Source organism: Drosophila tropicalis, unplaced genomic scaffold (assembly GCF_018151085.1).
Source record: "Drosophila tropicalis isolate 14030-0801.00 unplaced genomic scaffold, ASM1815108v1 contig_859, whole genome shotgun sequence".
Classification (NCBI taxonomy): domain Eukaryota; kingdom Metazoa; phylum Arthropoda; class Insecta; order Diptera; family Drosophilidae; genus Drosophila; species Drosophila tropicalis.
Genome location: NW_027173353.1, coordinates 1,287,656 through 1,302,497, shown reverse-complemented (window position 1 = coordinate 1,302,497; position 14,842 = coordinate 1,287,656). Strand labels below are relative to the sequence as shown.

Below are 14,842 nucleotides of genomic sequence, written 5' to 3'. Positions count from 1 at the left end.
TATATTTGCCTTAAATCTATGAAAAATCAACAAAATTTATAATTAAGTGTTGGTGTCGGGTATTCGAGAAGTCGCAGAAATTATAAGTTTACATATATCATCATGTGGATCACTTAGCTCCGCTTGTGGTGTCTGACAATCTTTTTGTGTTTCTTATCCTTTTTATTCTTCTTAGGATGCCTGCGGTGACGCTTGAAGTGAATTACGTGCTTTTTCTTCCCAGATGAGGAGCCAGATGAGGATGTGCTTGAACTGGCCTCAGTTGTGGTTGTTGTGTCCGATGAGTCTGTTGTTGTTGTTGTAGTTGTTGCCGAACTAGACGTTGTGGTGGTAGTAGTAGTTGTTGAGGATGTCGAACTTGAGCTTGTTGCTCCTGTCGATTCCCTAACCAGGACACAACCAATTATGGCCAGAAGGAGAAGAACGCAAGTGTATCGCATGTTGATGGATCAGTAGATCAGTTTGAGATGTCTTGTCGAAGTTTTTATCTGCCTATTTATAGTTCCTGGGCCTAACTTGCTCGCCAACTTGATCTAAATTTAAACAATGGTAACACAGTGCCTATTTATTTAGTAGGTTTCGAGTAAAATAACGTCAAAGAATGATCACACAACGCAAAGTAAACTATTCGTAGGCCTGCTCCCATTTTCATTGTTAAACTGAAATTCCCGGATTTCCCCAGTTATTTCTTTAAATGCTTCTAGCAAATCAAGTTTATGTGTATTAACTTTTCTTTTAAAAAAAACATGAAGCGGCTGTCAAAGGTTTTACTATTTTTTCGAGTTATTTAAATTAAATTAGGCAATGTTGGCCTATCATTGTTTAAATTTAGATCAAGTTGGCGAGCAATTTAGGCCTAGGAACTATAAATAGGCAGATAAAAACTTTGGTAAGACATCACAAACTGATCTACTAAGTCATCAACATGAGATACACTTGCCTTCTTCTCCTCCTGGCCGTAATTGGTTGTGTCCTGGTTAGGGAATCGGCAGGAGCAACAAGCTCAAGTTCGACATCCTCAACAACAACTACTACCACCACAACGTCTAGTTCGGCAACAACTACAACAACAACAACAGACTCATCGGATACAACAACCACAACTGAGGCCAGTTCAAGCACATCCTCATCTGGCTCCTCATCTGGCAAGAAAAAGCACGTAATTCACTTCAAGCGTCACCGTAAACATCCTAAGAAGAACAAGAAGGATAAGAAACGCAGGAAGATTGTCAGACACCACAAGCGGAGCTAAGTACCCAAACTTATGGCAGGACCTTTAAAAAAACGTGATTATTGGGACGACTTTCCGACTATCCACCAAGAATGTAATAAATGATTATTTAATTAGTATCTAAGCATAATTTTGTTAAACTCTTTTAATAGAATTAAACTTGCAATAACAATTTCAATGAATTTTAGAAAATGAGGCCAAATGTGGGCATAGAATCAATGTTGCACAGTGCGTATGATAAACAAAACTCTTCATATTTCAAAATATAATTGACCAAAGAATTATGTTTGGGTAACATCTAATGAATTCCAAAACGTGAAAATTAAAAATTAAACTTGGATAGTTTCTTTAAAAATTCCTTTAAATCCTTAACTTACTCTAAGTCAAGCTAACTTAACTTACTCTTAGTTAAGCTACATAGATTTAGTTTTAATCTGAGCCAAGAAAATAAGCACAATTTTAGGTATTATTTTGGATTTTACTTGTTTTGATTATTTTCTTGATATATCGGTCAATAATGTTTGATTGAATCTTATTAGTTAATCCATCCGAAAACAATTATAATGAAAATTATTCATCTCAATTTCGATTGTGGTATTGAAAATTTTTAGAGTTGATTCATTCCGACCGATCGTTCCAATGGGATCTATATGATATAGACACCCGATTTTGATTAAGTTTGGCACAATTAATTCAAAAGTTTCATAACACTTCCTTAGAAAATAAAGAAGTTATAGAGAAATCTGAGCTCATATGCAGACAGACAGACCAAGATCAAGAATGTATTTACTTTATATGGTCAAAGATGCTTTCTTCAATACGTTGCACACTTCTGACCAAAATTATTATACATTAATTCCATTATTTGCATTTGAAAAGCTGGCTCAATTATGCCATATATTTGCTTCTTAGTTCTATAAAAAATTAACAAAACAGATAAAATACTTATAAGAAATTTTGTGATACAGTCGAAGAGTCCATAACCTGCTCCGTTCCATTAGAGTTTCTCACGATCCTGAATTGGTCAGCTTGAATTTACCATTTCTTGCTGCAGCCTTTCTTACCCTTACGATAAACCTTCTTACGTCTCGTAGTTTCTACCTTTGGTTTGTCTACAGTCAAATGGAACTTGGCCTTAGTCGTACCTTTCTTGGAACAGCAACAGCATGGAGTTACTGATGAGGCTGTGGTTGTCTCTGTGCCAGAGGCGGTAGTGCTAGCCGCACTTGTTGAGGATGCAACAGTAGTTGCAGCCGAAGCAGTTGTTGTTGCAGCAGCAGCAGTTGTTGTTGTGGCCGCAGAAGCGGAAGTCGTGGTGGTGGTAGTTGTGGCCTCCGTAGCTGGTGTGGATTGGGCATTCGTGTGCCTGACCAGGACACAGCCAATGGCCGCCAGGAATAGAAGAAAGCAAGTGTATTTCATATTGATGCTTCAATTGCTTGATTGCTGATGATACCTCTAACTAATTTACTCTCTATTTATATCGCTGACTAGACTAGACTATCTTCACTGCGATGTACGCAAATAGAAGGTTGCTCCATATTTTCATAATCGTTTGACAAACATTGCCAAAAATTCAATTGTTTTAATTTTTTGTGCAAACTTTGGGAAATGTTTTTGCGAATTTAACTTTTTTTTTGATGTTTGAATGAGAATTGAATTATTCAGATGGCCCTGTTAAATTTGATACGCTTATTTTTTGAGTACCCTACCTAAGCAAATATGGGAATTTAAAATTAAATAACAAATCAGAATCCGGCATAAGTTAATCCTCTGCAATTTTTTCATTTACCATTAATTTTTAATTGTTAAATTTTTTTTATTTTTAAAAAATTGTTTAAGTTGATTCTAATTATCGATTCAATGTGGGTAAGATTCGTTGTTGTATATATTCCAACACCTCGTTGATAGTTTCTTGGATTTGACGAGGCTGAAAGAAGAGGCGAAAGGAATGTTATCCTTTGGGGTTGTATTTAATTTTGGCTCATACTTACACCCTGTTGAGAATTGAGATTGGCTCTGGGTTCTTCTACGACTTCCTCCACCTGCTGAATTTCAACAGGATCGCAAATGCGTTCTGCTGATCCAGGGTCCGGTTCGGATTCTGACTTCTCATAGATGTAGGCCTGCTTAGGGGGCTCACTCAGGGGGGTGTGACTCTCCGTTTCCCATAATTTATTTTCATTGACATAGTTGTATTTCTTTTGATCGTCGCCATCTCCGTCTCGTACCCAGTCAAATTGTATTATCTGCCAGCCAGTTCCATTGTAATTAAAGTCAATCATAAAGCGCAAATGGTCTCTTGGTCCCAATGCGAATTCCTCGTTAGCCTGATCAAGGCTCGCCCTCAGCTGATCCTCGGCTTGTCTAAAAATGCCACGTAAGTCACTGGCATAGGGTTGACCCCGATCGCCATAGCCGCCGTCATAGGGTCGATGCTGGTGCTGATATTTCCCACTATTATCCGGCATGTATAATCCACTTGCACCATACAGCGAGGGAACATATCGTCCAGGCTTGGGCAAAGGCGTCTCTGTTGCATCCGGCGATTGGGCACATATTAAACCCAGTAGAGATCCAGAAACCAGAATGAAAATACGTCTATCCATGCTGACTATCGAATTACTTGTGAATCTCTGACATAAGGTTTAGCCAACCATTTTGATTTCTCTCTTCACAATTCACTCAAGATAATAATTTGCAGGCTTTATGTGATACATGGCACCATTTAATTAATATAAATATGGGGGGTGTTTGTGATTCTTAGTCAGGTCTGACGATTTCAGTGGCAGATGAATCAGAATTACAAGCCTACAAAGTCAATAGCGCCAAATGGAAATTCTTTGCATACTAACAAGCCATAAAATGAGAACAACGACAACTAGATAATTAACCAGTTTGCATTGAGACTGGCTAATAACTGCTTTTAACCTTTCGAGTTATCAACAAAATTTAATGCTGGTTCAAAAAAAGAAAGAAATTTCTGGTAAATCAATTGCATTTTCTCTGTCAAACGAAATGAGCTTAAACTAGATTTGACCCAAATACTTCTCCACAACTTTTTACAAAAGAAGGAACAAAGCAATAGCCCTGCTTGAATCTTGCATCAATAACCGATTCACTTTTGAGGTCAAACCTTTCAAATATTCAAACTACTTATTGGATCATTCGAATTAGGAGCAATAGCAAGTTGTGACCAACTATTAAATTAGCTCGATCAACTCAAACACATAATAGAAGCTCCCATCATATCCAGCATTGTCACAGAGAAAGAATTGCGAAGAATACAAAACACATTTCGCAAAGTTTGCACAACAAATTAAAACAATTGAAATTTTGGCAATGTTTGTCAAACGATTATGAATATATGGAGCAACCTTCTATTTGCGTACATCGCAGTGAAGATAGTCTAGTCTAGTCAGCGATATAAATAGAGAGTAAATTAGTTAGAGGTATCATCAGCAATCAAGCAATTGAAGCATCAATATGAAATACACTTGCTTTCTTCTACTCCTGGCGGCCATTGGCTGTGTCCTGGTCAGGCACACGAATGCCCAATCCACACCAGCTACGGAGGCCACAACTACCACCACCACGACTTCCGCTTCAGCGGCCACAACAACTGCTGCTGCTGCAACAACAACTGCTTCGGCTGCATCTACTGTTGCATCCTCAACAAGTGCGGCTAGCACTACCGCCTCTGCCTCAGAGACGACCACAGCCTCATCAACACCATCCAAGAAGTGTTGCTGCCGTGGTTGCAAAAAACATAAAAAGGATAAACTGAAATTTAGTGTAACGAAACAAAAACCAAACAAAGTCACAACACGGAAGAGGAAGTCAAAGAGAGGAAAGAAATGCAAGAAGGGCAAGAAGGGCAAATCCAAAAAAATGTGGTAATCGAGGACTCAGACGGAACTTAAAGCTTACCCAATCGCAACAGGAACTCCAACTCTCTACCTACGACTATGTCTCTTATTTTAGTATGTAAAATGTGTTGTTTAATTTTAAGGCAAATAAATAGAAAATCTAAAATGCATGTGTTCTGTCTTTTAGCTTTAGTAACGATTTAATTCATTAATGCTGACAAGGCCTAAGAACTAATTGCAAGTTAGGTAAATCTTAATGTTTGATTCTTGAACCAATTCGGAAAATAAAAACTTGCTAAAGGAAATAACATTTATACAATATACAAAAGACTTCAAATTACAACTGATAAAATGAAAACAAAAAGCTTACTTACCAAGACGGAACAGCCTTTTCTCAGACAGTTTGAGTATCATGTAATTATTAAAACATTTTTATTTCAGGAACCTTTATTATTTCTTAAACTGTTTTAGCTCTTTTGCTTTATTCGGATAATTTTCAGTCTCATCTGTCTTGAGATAACTGAATGCCATTGCAGGGCTAAACTATGATGTATCTATCTATGCCAGTTCCCTCTAATGGATCGGCTACTGAAGGAAGAGCAGACACCTCATGATGTCTTTATACTTTAATTTCCAATTAACTTTAACTTGAAGCATAATACACAAAACTTTTGTAATATCTTTCCACCTGTGAAGAATGTCTTAGGGAGAATTCTGTCTCCCTTAAAAATAGGAAGATGCTTGTAAAAATGGCATTATTTTGTAAAGGTCAATAGAAGATCGAAAATTTGGCTGGAAATCTACAAAAAACAAAAACTGAATACTATTTTTATGTGTGATACCATATAACGGTAGTCGTATTTTTAACTTTTGAGGTATTTATTAACAAAGAAACCACAAAAAAGTAAAAATTAAGCAAGGAATAATATGCTCAGACAGATTAATCCCATTGGGGGTTAGCCTTTTTGAAATCCAAGTCAGAGATCCATAGATAGAATGAGATTCCAGCATACATTTAGATAAAAACATTCTACAAATTATTGTATGTTGCTCTATAAATGTGTATGTTTCATATGACAATATTTATGTATACGCTTTTTTCTCAAAACATAAACAAAAATTAAGAAATAATTTAAAAAAAATATTAAAGGAGGATGTTTGACTTTATTAATATCTGCAAAATTTGAAGAACAAATGATTTGACAAGTCTGTAATTCCTTTGCCAATCGTCAATCATTTCCAAATTTCAACTCAGAAAAAGTTCACTCATTCACACACTAATTTTATAACATATTATTGCTCACTGTTTAAATAGTTTAGTTTTAAATTCACATTCACTTTTTTAGGCCTTTATTATCCAATAGAATTCTGCAATAAAAGAAGTTATTATAGTGAAAAAAAGTTTTACTAGTAAAATTTTGACCTTACCTGGTGAATGACTCAGCGAAGACTGCAGCCGATCGTTGCAGATGACCTCTCTTTTATAGGCTGGTGATAACAGAATGTTAACTTGACATTTCCTAACAGAATGTTAAGCTAACAGAATGTTAAATTAACATTTCCTAACAGAACGTTAAACTAACAGAATGTTAAATTAACATTTTATAACTAATGTCTAACTAACAGAATGTTAAATTAACATTTCCTAACAGAATGTTAAATTAACATTTCCTAACAGAACGTTAAACTAACAGAATGTTAAATTAACATTTCCTTACAGAATGTTAAACTAAAAGAATGTTTTTTTAACATTTCCTAACATGATGTTAAACTAACATTTCATAATAGAATGTCTAACTAACAGAATGTTTAATTTACAATCCTTACAGAATGTCAAACTAACATAATGTTTAATTAACATTTCATAACAGAATGTTAAATTAACTTTTCATAACTAATGTCAAACTAACAGAATGTTTATTTACCATTTCCCAACATAATGTTAAAATAACATTTCATGTTAAATTAAATTTCGATATGAAATGTTATTGAAACATTCTGTTAGTTAACCATTAGTTAAGAAAGGTTAAGTTAAAATTCTGTTAGTTTGACATTCTGTTATGAAATGTTAATTTAACATTCTGTTAGGAAATGTTAATTTAACATTCTGTTAGTTAGACATTAGTTATAAAATGTTAATTTAACATACTGTTAGTTTAACGTTCTGTTAGGAAATGTTAATTTAACATTCTGTTAGCTTAACATTCTGTTAGGAAATGTTAATTTAACATTCTGTTAGGAAATGTTAATTTAACATTCTGTTAGTTAGACATTAGTTATAAAATGTTAATTTAACATTCTGTTAGTTTAACGTTCTGTTAGGAAATGTTAATTTAACATTCTGTTAGCTTAACATTCTGTTAGGAAATGTCAAGTTAACATTCTGTTATCACCAGCCTATAAAAGAGAGGTCATCTGCAACGATCGGCTGCAGTCTTCGCTGAGTCATTCACCAGGTAAGGTCAAAATTTTACTAGTAAAACTTTTTTTCACTATAATAACTTCTTTTATTGCAGAATTCTATTGGATAATAAAGGCCTAAAAAAAGTGAATGTGAATTTAAAACTAAACTATTTAAAAAGTGAGCAACAATGTGTTATAAAATTTAGTGTGTGAATGAGTGAACTTTTTCTGAGTTGAAATTCGGAAATGACGATTGGCAAAGGAATTACAGACTTGTCAAATCATTTGTTCTTCAAATTTTGCAGATATTAATAAAGTCAAACATCCTCCTTTAATATTTTTTTTAAATTATTTCTTAATTTTTGTTTATGTTTTTTGCTGAGAAAAAAGCGTATACATAAATATTGTCATATGAAACATACACATTTATAGAGCAACATACAATAATTTGTAGAATGTTTTTATCTAAATGTATGCTGGAATCTCATTCTATCTATGGATCTCTGACTTGGATTTCAAAAAGGCTAACCCCCAATGGGATTAATCTGTCTGAGCATATTATTCCTTGCTTAATTTTTACTTTTTGTGGTTTCTTTGTTAATAAATACCTTAAAAGTTAAAATACGACTACCGTTATATGGTATATACCGTTATATGGTATCACACATAAAAATAGTATTCAGATTTTGTTTTTTGTAGATTTCCAGCCAAATTTTCGATCTTCTATTGACCTTTACAAAATAATGCCATTTTTACAAGTGTTCGTGGGGGGCGGAAGGATCCAAATGAAATACAAGGAGTTGGCGGGTGCCAATTTCTTCAGTTTGTGGTGAGCGAGTGGTGAATTAAAACGCACGAGAAACTTCGGTTAACTAAATGTAGGTTTTATTATTTATATAATATTCACAGGTAAACCGGCACACACGGAAATGGTTCGGGTTGAAAGTGATTAACAAATCGTAAAAAAAATGCAAGAGAACGGGTGTTCGGGTGAAAGGCTCGATTCTTAGTGATGGCGGTGCCCATTGGAAAAAATCAAGTCACTCCTCCTGGTGTGACCGTAGACGCCGAGGATCAAAAAACCCTCCTCACTCCTCACCGCTCACTGCTCTTCGCCGCTCACTGCTGTTCACCCGGTGGCGTGAACAACAAGCATCTTCCTATTTTTAAGGTAGACAGAATTCTCCCTAAGACATTCTTCACAGGTGGAAAGATATTACAAAAGTTTTGTGTATTATGCTTCAAGTTAAAGTTAATTGGAAATTAAAGTATAAAGACATCATGAGGTGTCTGCTCTTCCTTCAGTAGCCGATCCATTAGAGGGAACTGGCATACATAGATACATCCTAGTTTAACCCTGCAATGGCAATCAATTATCTCAAGAAAGATGCAGATCTAGAGCTAAATGATATCAGAGGCTGACAATTACCTGAATAAGGCAAAACAGCTGGAGCTTTGTGCAGAGATCAAGAAACAAAAATGATTTTACTTGTTAAAATATTGTTTTAACAATTACTTACACATCTATAAAGTGATCCGATCAGACTGATTCTCTTAAATGTGAAATTATTCATTAGCCACTATTAAATTTATCAATTGATTGTTTAAGACACTCAAGTGTATAGTTTCTAAAATTAAAAGTTACAACTTAAAGACTCAACTGCTAGGGAACATTTTCCAACCAAAATCAAATGAAGAAAAAGCTTTCTTTTATTGATTTTCACTTGATTGAGGTATGATAAGTTTAACTTTAAAAATATCCAATAATTTAAAAGACATTTTCAAAAAAATTTGTATTATTAAGTTATTAATTTAGAATCTTAAAAAATGCTTTAAGAAACGTGTATCAAACTAAACAGGGTCACCTAAATAAAAAGAACGATGCCCAAACTACATACATAAAGTAGTACACAAAAAGTGGAAATTTTGCCAACACAATTTGCACAAAAAAAATTACAAATAAATAAAACAATAGAGTTTTTGGCAATGTTTGTCAAACTAAATGGAAATGTGGAATAACCATCTGTTTGCGAAAGATAGCCCGTAATATAAATACGACTTGAGCTTTGTGAAGTGGCATAAGCAGTCTATCAATTGAAGCATCAACATGAAATACACTTGCGTTCTTCTACTCGTGGCAATCATTGGCTGTGTCCTGGTCAGGGAGGCAAGCTGTGGTTGCGGTTGCTCATCCTCTGCAACGACAACAGCGGCTCCATCAACCGGGTCAGGCAGCTCATGCTCATGTGATCCGAGTTGCACATGCGATTCGAGTTGCTCATGCGGTTCCAGTTCGGGTTCGAGTTCCGGTTGCGGATGTGGAGGCAAAGGTGGCTCCGGGATTAAAAAATCCGATCTTATCAAAATAATAGGACAAGCGGCCATCGATAAATCAGATACCAAAACAACCAAGAAGTCACATAAGTCAAAGTCGACAAAGTCTAAGAAATGGTGAACAGAGAACAAAACTCGAAAACGATGACAGTGTCAAACTCTTAATGATCCACCCTCAACATCGCTACAACTACTTACGATTATATTTCTTAAATTAGTATTTAAAATGTTTTGTTATAATATTAAGGCAAATAAATAGAAAAACTCAAAATAGTAAAAATGCTTGCCGGCTGGAGGTCAATTTCTTTGAGAATTAACAGTGTGAAGCTCCACGTCGACTAGCCGTAATATATCCATATAGAAAATTATATAAAACAAGCCGTTTTTTACACTTATTGTTCATAGAAATGTCCTCGAGCCCGCAAGCAATTTTTCTAACCATTTAAAGGTCGCCAAAATCAAGAAAAAGTACAAAATAATAGTATGAATAAATTTAATCAATTGTTTACAGTAAAATTCAAATATTATCATTTTATCATTTCTTAAAGGATATTTCTAAAGGCCAGAGAAACGAGAGACTTCAGTCAAGTCGCTCTGTTAGACATGGAGAACCTATATTGTACTTATCTTAACCATTCCAAAAATTTAACAAATAAATGATATGTAAATTATAAAAACAGTTATTACTATTTATTATTTAATTGTAAAAGAGAATTAATTCAAATCTACAATGTGTAGTATGCCAAAGCAAACAAAATATAGACTTTAATGCTAACAAAATATAAACCTATTAATTTTCATTTTATTGTGTTTTTTTTTACCTTGTTCAGTTGGTTTTAATGTTTGACTAACAACAAACGAAACAATATAAAAATCGATTAAGAGATTATGACGCTGCCATAATTGCAAATTTATAGCATACTTTTTGGATGACTTCAGCACAAATAACGTAACGTAATCAACGACAATGAAAGAAATAAATTGGAAAACAAATATTGCGATGGAATTGTTATTTCAATACGGAATGTTTTGTCGATTTTGCTAAACAAATATACTTACTGTTTATTGAAGTTTATAGAACTAATTAAATTATAGTTAAAGTTTGGAAAATTTTTATATTAAAGACTCTATCACGAAACCTATAAACAATATTTTACTTACACTTTCTCTCTCTCTGGCTCTCACTCTCTCTACATTTCCATCTCTTTCTTCCTTCATCTCCTAAATAATAACTACTTGAACTTCATTTATGTAGGTCAGCAAAAACAAATTCAAAGAATAAGCCACAAATTCGCAAACGTAATTCCACAATATTGTGCAGACATCAGAAAACAATGGAACATTTTGGCAATGTTTGTCGAGCGTTGTGCAAATTTAGAGCAAAGTGTTTCTTGCGGTAATTTCTTAGGATAGATCAGTACTATAAATAGTGAAACAAGAATTGTGAATTATTATCAGCAATCAAGCAATCAAACCATCAACATGAGATATTCTTGCGTTCTCCTACTCCTGGCAGTTGTTGCCTGTGTCCTGGTCAAGGAATCGAATGCAGCCACAGGGACAAGTGGTTCAGCAACGACAACTACAACCACGTCCGGAACAACAACGACAACCACAACATCATCTACATCGACCTCCTCAACCGCCGCCAGCTCGGGCTCAAGTAGCACCACGACCACCACTACGACTTCAAGTCCCACAAGCTCATCGCCCACATCTTCTAGTGCAAGCTCTAATAGCACTTGTTGTTGTTGCAAATCACCTACAGTCAAAAGATTGAAATTCAATGCGACCGTTGATCGTCCCAACAAAAAGATCACACGTAAGAAGTACAAAAAGAACAAGAGCTCCTCATGCAAAAGCAAAAAGTGGTAAACCGAGGAAAAGTGAAAGTAATAGCTGAAATCGACTAAGCCCTGGATAAACGAAACCCAAACATTATATCTTTATTTTAAGTGTTTTAACTGTTCTTATTTAATTAGACATAAGACAAATATAAAGCAAATTTCCAAAAATGAATTTACCACAATTTTTCAACCATCCATTTCAATTATTATCGAGAATGTCAACTATTCTTTATTATTTCGGTCTTTATTTAAGTTTTAAGTATACTCAAATGCCGATAATTTGTCCATTACTTTTCTTTACAGTTAGTTCACTGTATTAATAAAATTGTGTGTGGAATTAGAAATGTTGGTAAATTATTAACAATTGCTAAGTTAAACCAGACCTATAAAAACTCATCACGCTTTCAAATCTATTTTCATCGTAACGTGATAAGAATTTGTTAAACTTGTTAACTTTGCAAAAGCTTTCGTCTTTCCCGTCGTAAACTTTGAGCCAGGTCAATTCGAACTGAACAAAAAAAACAGGTAAGAGAACAACGATGTTACGATGTTACCCGGACATAAATTCAAATTGAGCTATTTTAACCCAACATCCATTACTAATTACCAATTAGCTTAAAGCTGCAAAACTTCAACTAATATCTTTGGAAACTCTTGAAATCTGCCAATTTCAGGTATTTTCTTTTGTTTTGCTTTAAAAAATTGCTTTATATTTGCCTTAAATCTATGAAAAATCAACAAAATTTATAATTAAGTGTTAGTGTCGGGTATTCGAGAAGTCGCAGAAATTATCAGTTTAAGTATTTCATCATGTGGATCACTTAGCCCCGCTTGTGGTGTCTGACAATCTTCCTGCGTTTCTTATCCTTCTTGTTCTTCTTAGGATGTTTACGGTGACGCTTGAAGTGAATTACGTGCTTTTTCTTGCCAGATGAGGAGCCAGAGGACGATGTGCTTGAACTGGCCTCAGTTGTGGTTGTTGTGTCCGATGAGTCTGTTGTTGTTGTTGTAGTTGTTGCCGAACTAGACGTTGTGGTGGTAGTAGTAGTTGTTGAGGATGTCGAACTTGAGCTTGTTGCTCCTGTCGATTCCCTAACCAGGACACAACCAATTATGGCCAGAAGGAGAAGAACGCAAGTGTATCGCATGTTGATAACTTAGTAGATCGCTTGGTGATGTCTTGTCGAAAGTATTATGCGCCTATTTATAGTTCTTAGGCCTTACTTCCTCACCAACTTGATCTAAATTTAAACAATGGTAACACAGTGCCTATTTATTTAGTAGGTTTCGAGTAAAATAACGTCAAAGAATGATCACACAACGCAAAGTAAACTATTCGTAGGCCTGCTCCCATTTTCATTGTTAAACTGAAATTCCCGGATTTCCCCAGTTATTTCTTTAAATGCTTCTAACAAATCAAGTTTATGTGTATTAACTTTTCTTTTCAAAAATACATTAATCTTTTACTCTTTCTTAGAATTATTTAAACAAGACTTAGAATTAGGCAATGTTGGCCTACCATTGTTTAGATTTAGAGCAAACATGTGCGCAACTTAGGCCTAAGAACTATAAATAGGCAGATAAAAACTTTGGTAAGACATCACAAACTGATCTACTGATCCATCAACATGCGATACACTTGCGTTTTTCTCCTTCTGGCCATAATTGGTTGTGTTCTGGTTAGGGAATCGACAGGAGCAACAAGCTCAAGTTCGACATCCTCAACCACAACTACTACCACCACAACGTCTAGTTCGGCAACAACTACAACAACAACAACAGACTCATCGGATACAACAACCACAACTGAGGCCAGTTCAAGCACATCGTCCTCTGGCTCCTCATCTGGCAAGAAAAAGCACGTAATTCACTTCAAGCGTCACCGTAAACATCCTAAGAAGAACAAGAAGGATAAGAAACACAGGAAGATTGTCAGACACCACAAGCGGGGCTAAGTACCCAAACTTATGGCAGGACCTTTAATGTGATTATTAGGACGACTTTCCGACTATCCACCAAGAATGTTATAAATAATTATTTAATTAGTATTTAGGAATATTTTTAAGAGAATTAAACTTGCACAAGGCCAAAGAACACGTTTAATGAATGTTGGAAAAGGAGAAGGACCAATTCAATGTTGCACAGTGCGTATGATCGATAAAACTTTCTTGCTTATATGTATAAAATTTTTAAACCGTTCTTCTCTTGGAAAAGTTGACAATTAGCAAGTTTTTCATTAGAAAAGATTAAAGAAGGCAATGCAGTTGGAATTTATAATATAATTTTTATTAGGTTTTTCATTTTTATATAATCGTTCTTAAATGTGTAATGTGTAATTCATTTATTTTTTTGGATGCTTTGGTTTTTTTTTGAGATTTGTTTTTTTTTTCTTTTCTTTATTTTGACTCTTTGTGTAATGTTTTTTGTTTTAATGTGGCATTTGGTTTTATCATTATAACTTCATTTTGATGCGGATCATGCGTCTTTTCAATGATTCTTTGCGATAATGTATATGTGTGTGTGTGTTTATTTGTGTGAGTTACGCACTTGTTGGCTTTAAGTCTGTGTCTATGTCTGTGTATATTTATATATATATGTATATATATATATGTATTCAACAAATTTCACTATAAATACTATTACATACATATATATGCGACAGATGCGCATTATATAACATTACCATTACATTCGATATATGTATATGTGTATATGCACTATACTGTCCCCCAGGATCCGTATCTGGATCAGTATCGCCTACCTACACAGCTTAGCTTCCATCTTATTGTTTGCCGGCCTTAACTCCAAAATGACTACAAAGAGTGTTTCTTTGTTTTCATTTTCTTTTTTTGTTTTTGTTTTGCATTTTTTGTGATTTTTATTTTGAATATATGATCTTAAAGGGGTTATATAGAGCTATGTATCGTATATATATATATATATATATATATATATATATATTATAATGTATGTAGAGAGAGGAGTAACTGTAAATCTGCAAAACAATTCAATGTGTTTGCCTAATTGTACGATTTGTTTTTTTGTTATCATCTTCTTTTTTTATTTGTCTTATTTATTTATTTCATTTTGCTAGTTGAGTTTTTTGTTTGTTCGGTTTTCATGTTGTTAAAATTTAAATGAGCTACTCTTAAGAATTG

General features: G+C 34.4%; 6 protein-coding genes across 6 annotated transcripts; 3 read left to right on the top strand and 3 right to left on the bottom strand.

The window, feature by feature from the left end:
- Window positions 1–113: 113 nt before the first annotated feature.
- On the bottom strand, window positions 114–440 carry LOC137582025 (protein new-glue 3-like). Its single transcript, XM_068296455.1, has one exon. The coding sequence runs from the start codon at window positions 438–440 to the stop codon at window positions 114–116; it is 327 nt and encodes a 108-aa protein (XP_068152556.1).
- A 485-nt stretch (window positions 441–925) lies between these two features.
- LOC137582023 (protein new-glue 1-like) lies at window positions 926–1,252 on the top strand. Its single transcript, XM_068296453.1, has one exon. The coding sequence runs from the start codon at window positions 926–928 to the stop codon at window positions 1,250–1,252; it is 327 nt and encodes a 108-aa protein (XP_068152554.1).
- A 1,793-nt stretch (window positions 1,253–3,045) lies between these two features.
- Window positions 3,046–3,845, bottom strand: LOC137582995 (uncharacterized). The gene is made up of 2 exons (XM_068297835.1): window positions 3,226–3,845; window positions 3,046–3,161 (listed from the first exon to the last, which is right to left on the bottom strand). The coding sequence occupies exons 1-2, from the start codon at window positions 3,838–3,840 to the stop codon at window positions 3,084–3,086; spliced, it is 693 nt and encodes a 230-aa protein (XP_068153936.1). The 5' UTR covers window positions 3,841–3,845; the 3' UTR covers window positions 3,046–3,083.
- An 872-nt stretch (window positions 3,846–4,717) lies between these two features.
- On the top strand, window positions 4,718–7,642 carry LOC137582021 (protein new-glue 1-like). The gene is made up of 3 exons (XM_068296452.1): window positions 4,718–4,976; window positions 7,497–7,556; window positions 7,617–7,642. The coding sequence occupies exons 1-3, from the start codon at window positions 4,718–4,720 to the stop codon at window positions 7,640–7,642; spliced, it is 345 nt and encodes a 114-aa protein (XP_068152553.1).
- Window positions 7,643–11,242: 3,600 nt separating this feature from the next.
- Window positions 11,243–13,639, top strand: LOC137582020 (protein new-glue 3-like). Its single transcript, XM_068296451.1, has 2 exons — window positions 11,243–11,401; window positions 13,383–13,639. Exons 1-2 carry the CDS (start codon window positions 11,320–11,322, stop codon window positions 13,637–13,639), a joined length of 339 nt encoding a protein of 112 aa, XP_068152552.1. The 5' UTR covers window positions 11,243–11,319.
- Window positions 12,506–12,832, bottom strand: LOC137581965 (protein new-glue 1-like). Its single transcript, XM_068296381.1, has one exon. It carries the CDS (start codon window positions 12,830–12,832, stop codon window positions 12,506–12,508), a length of 327 nt encoding a protein of 108 aa, XP_068152482.1.
- Window positions 13,640–14,842: the final 1,203 nt, after the last annotated feature.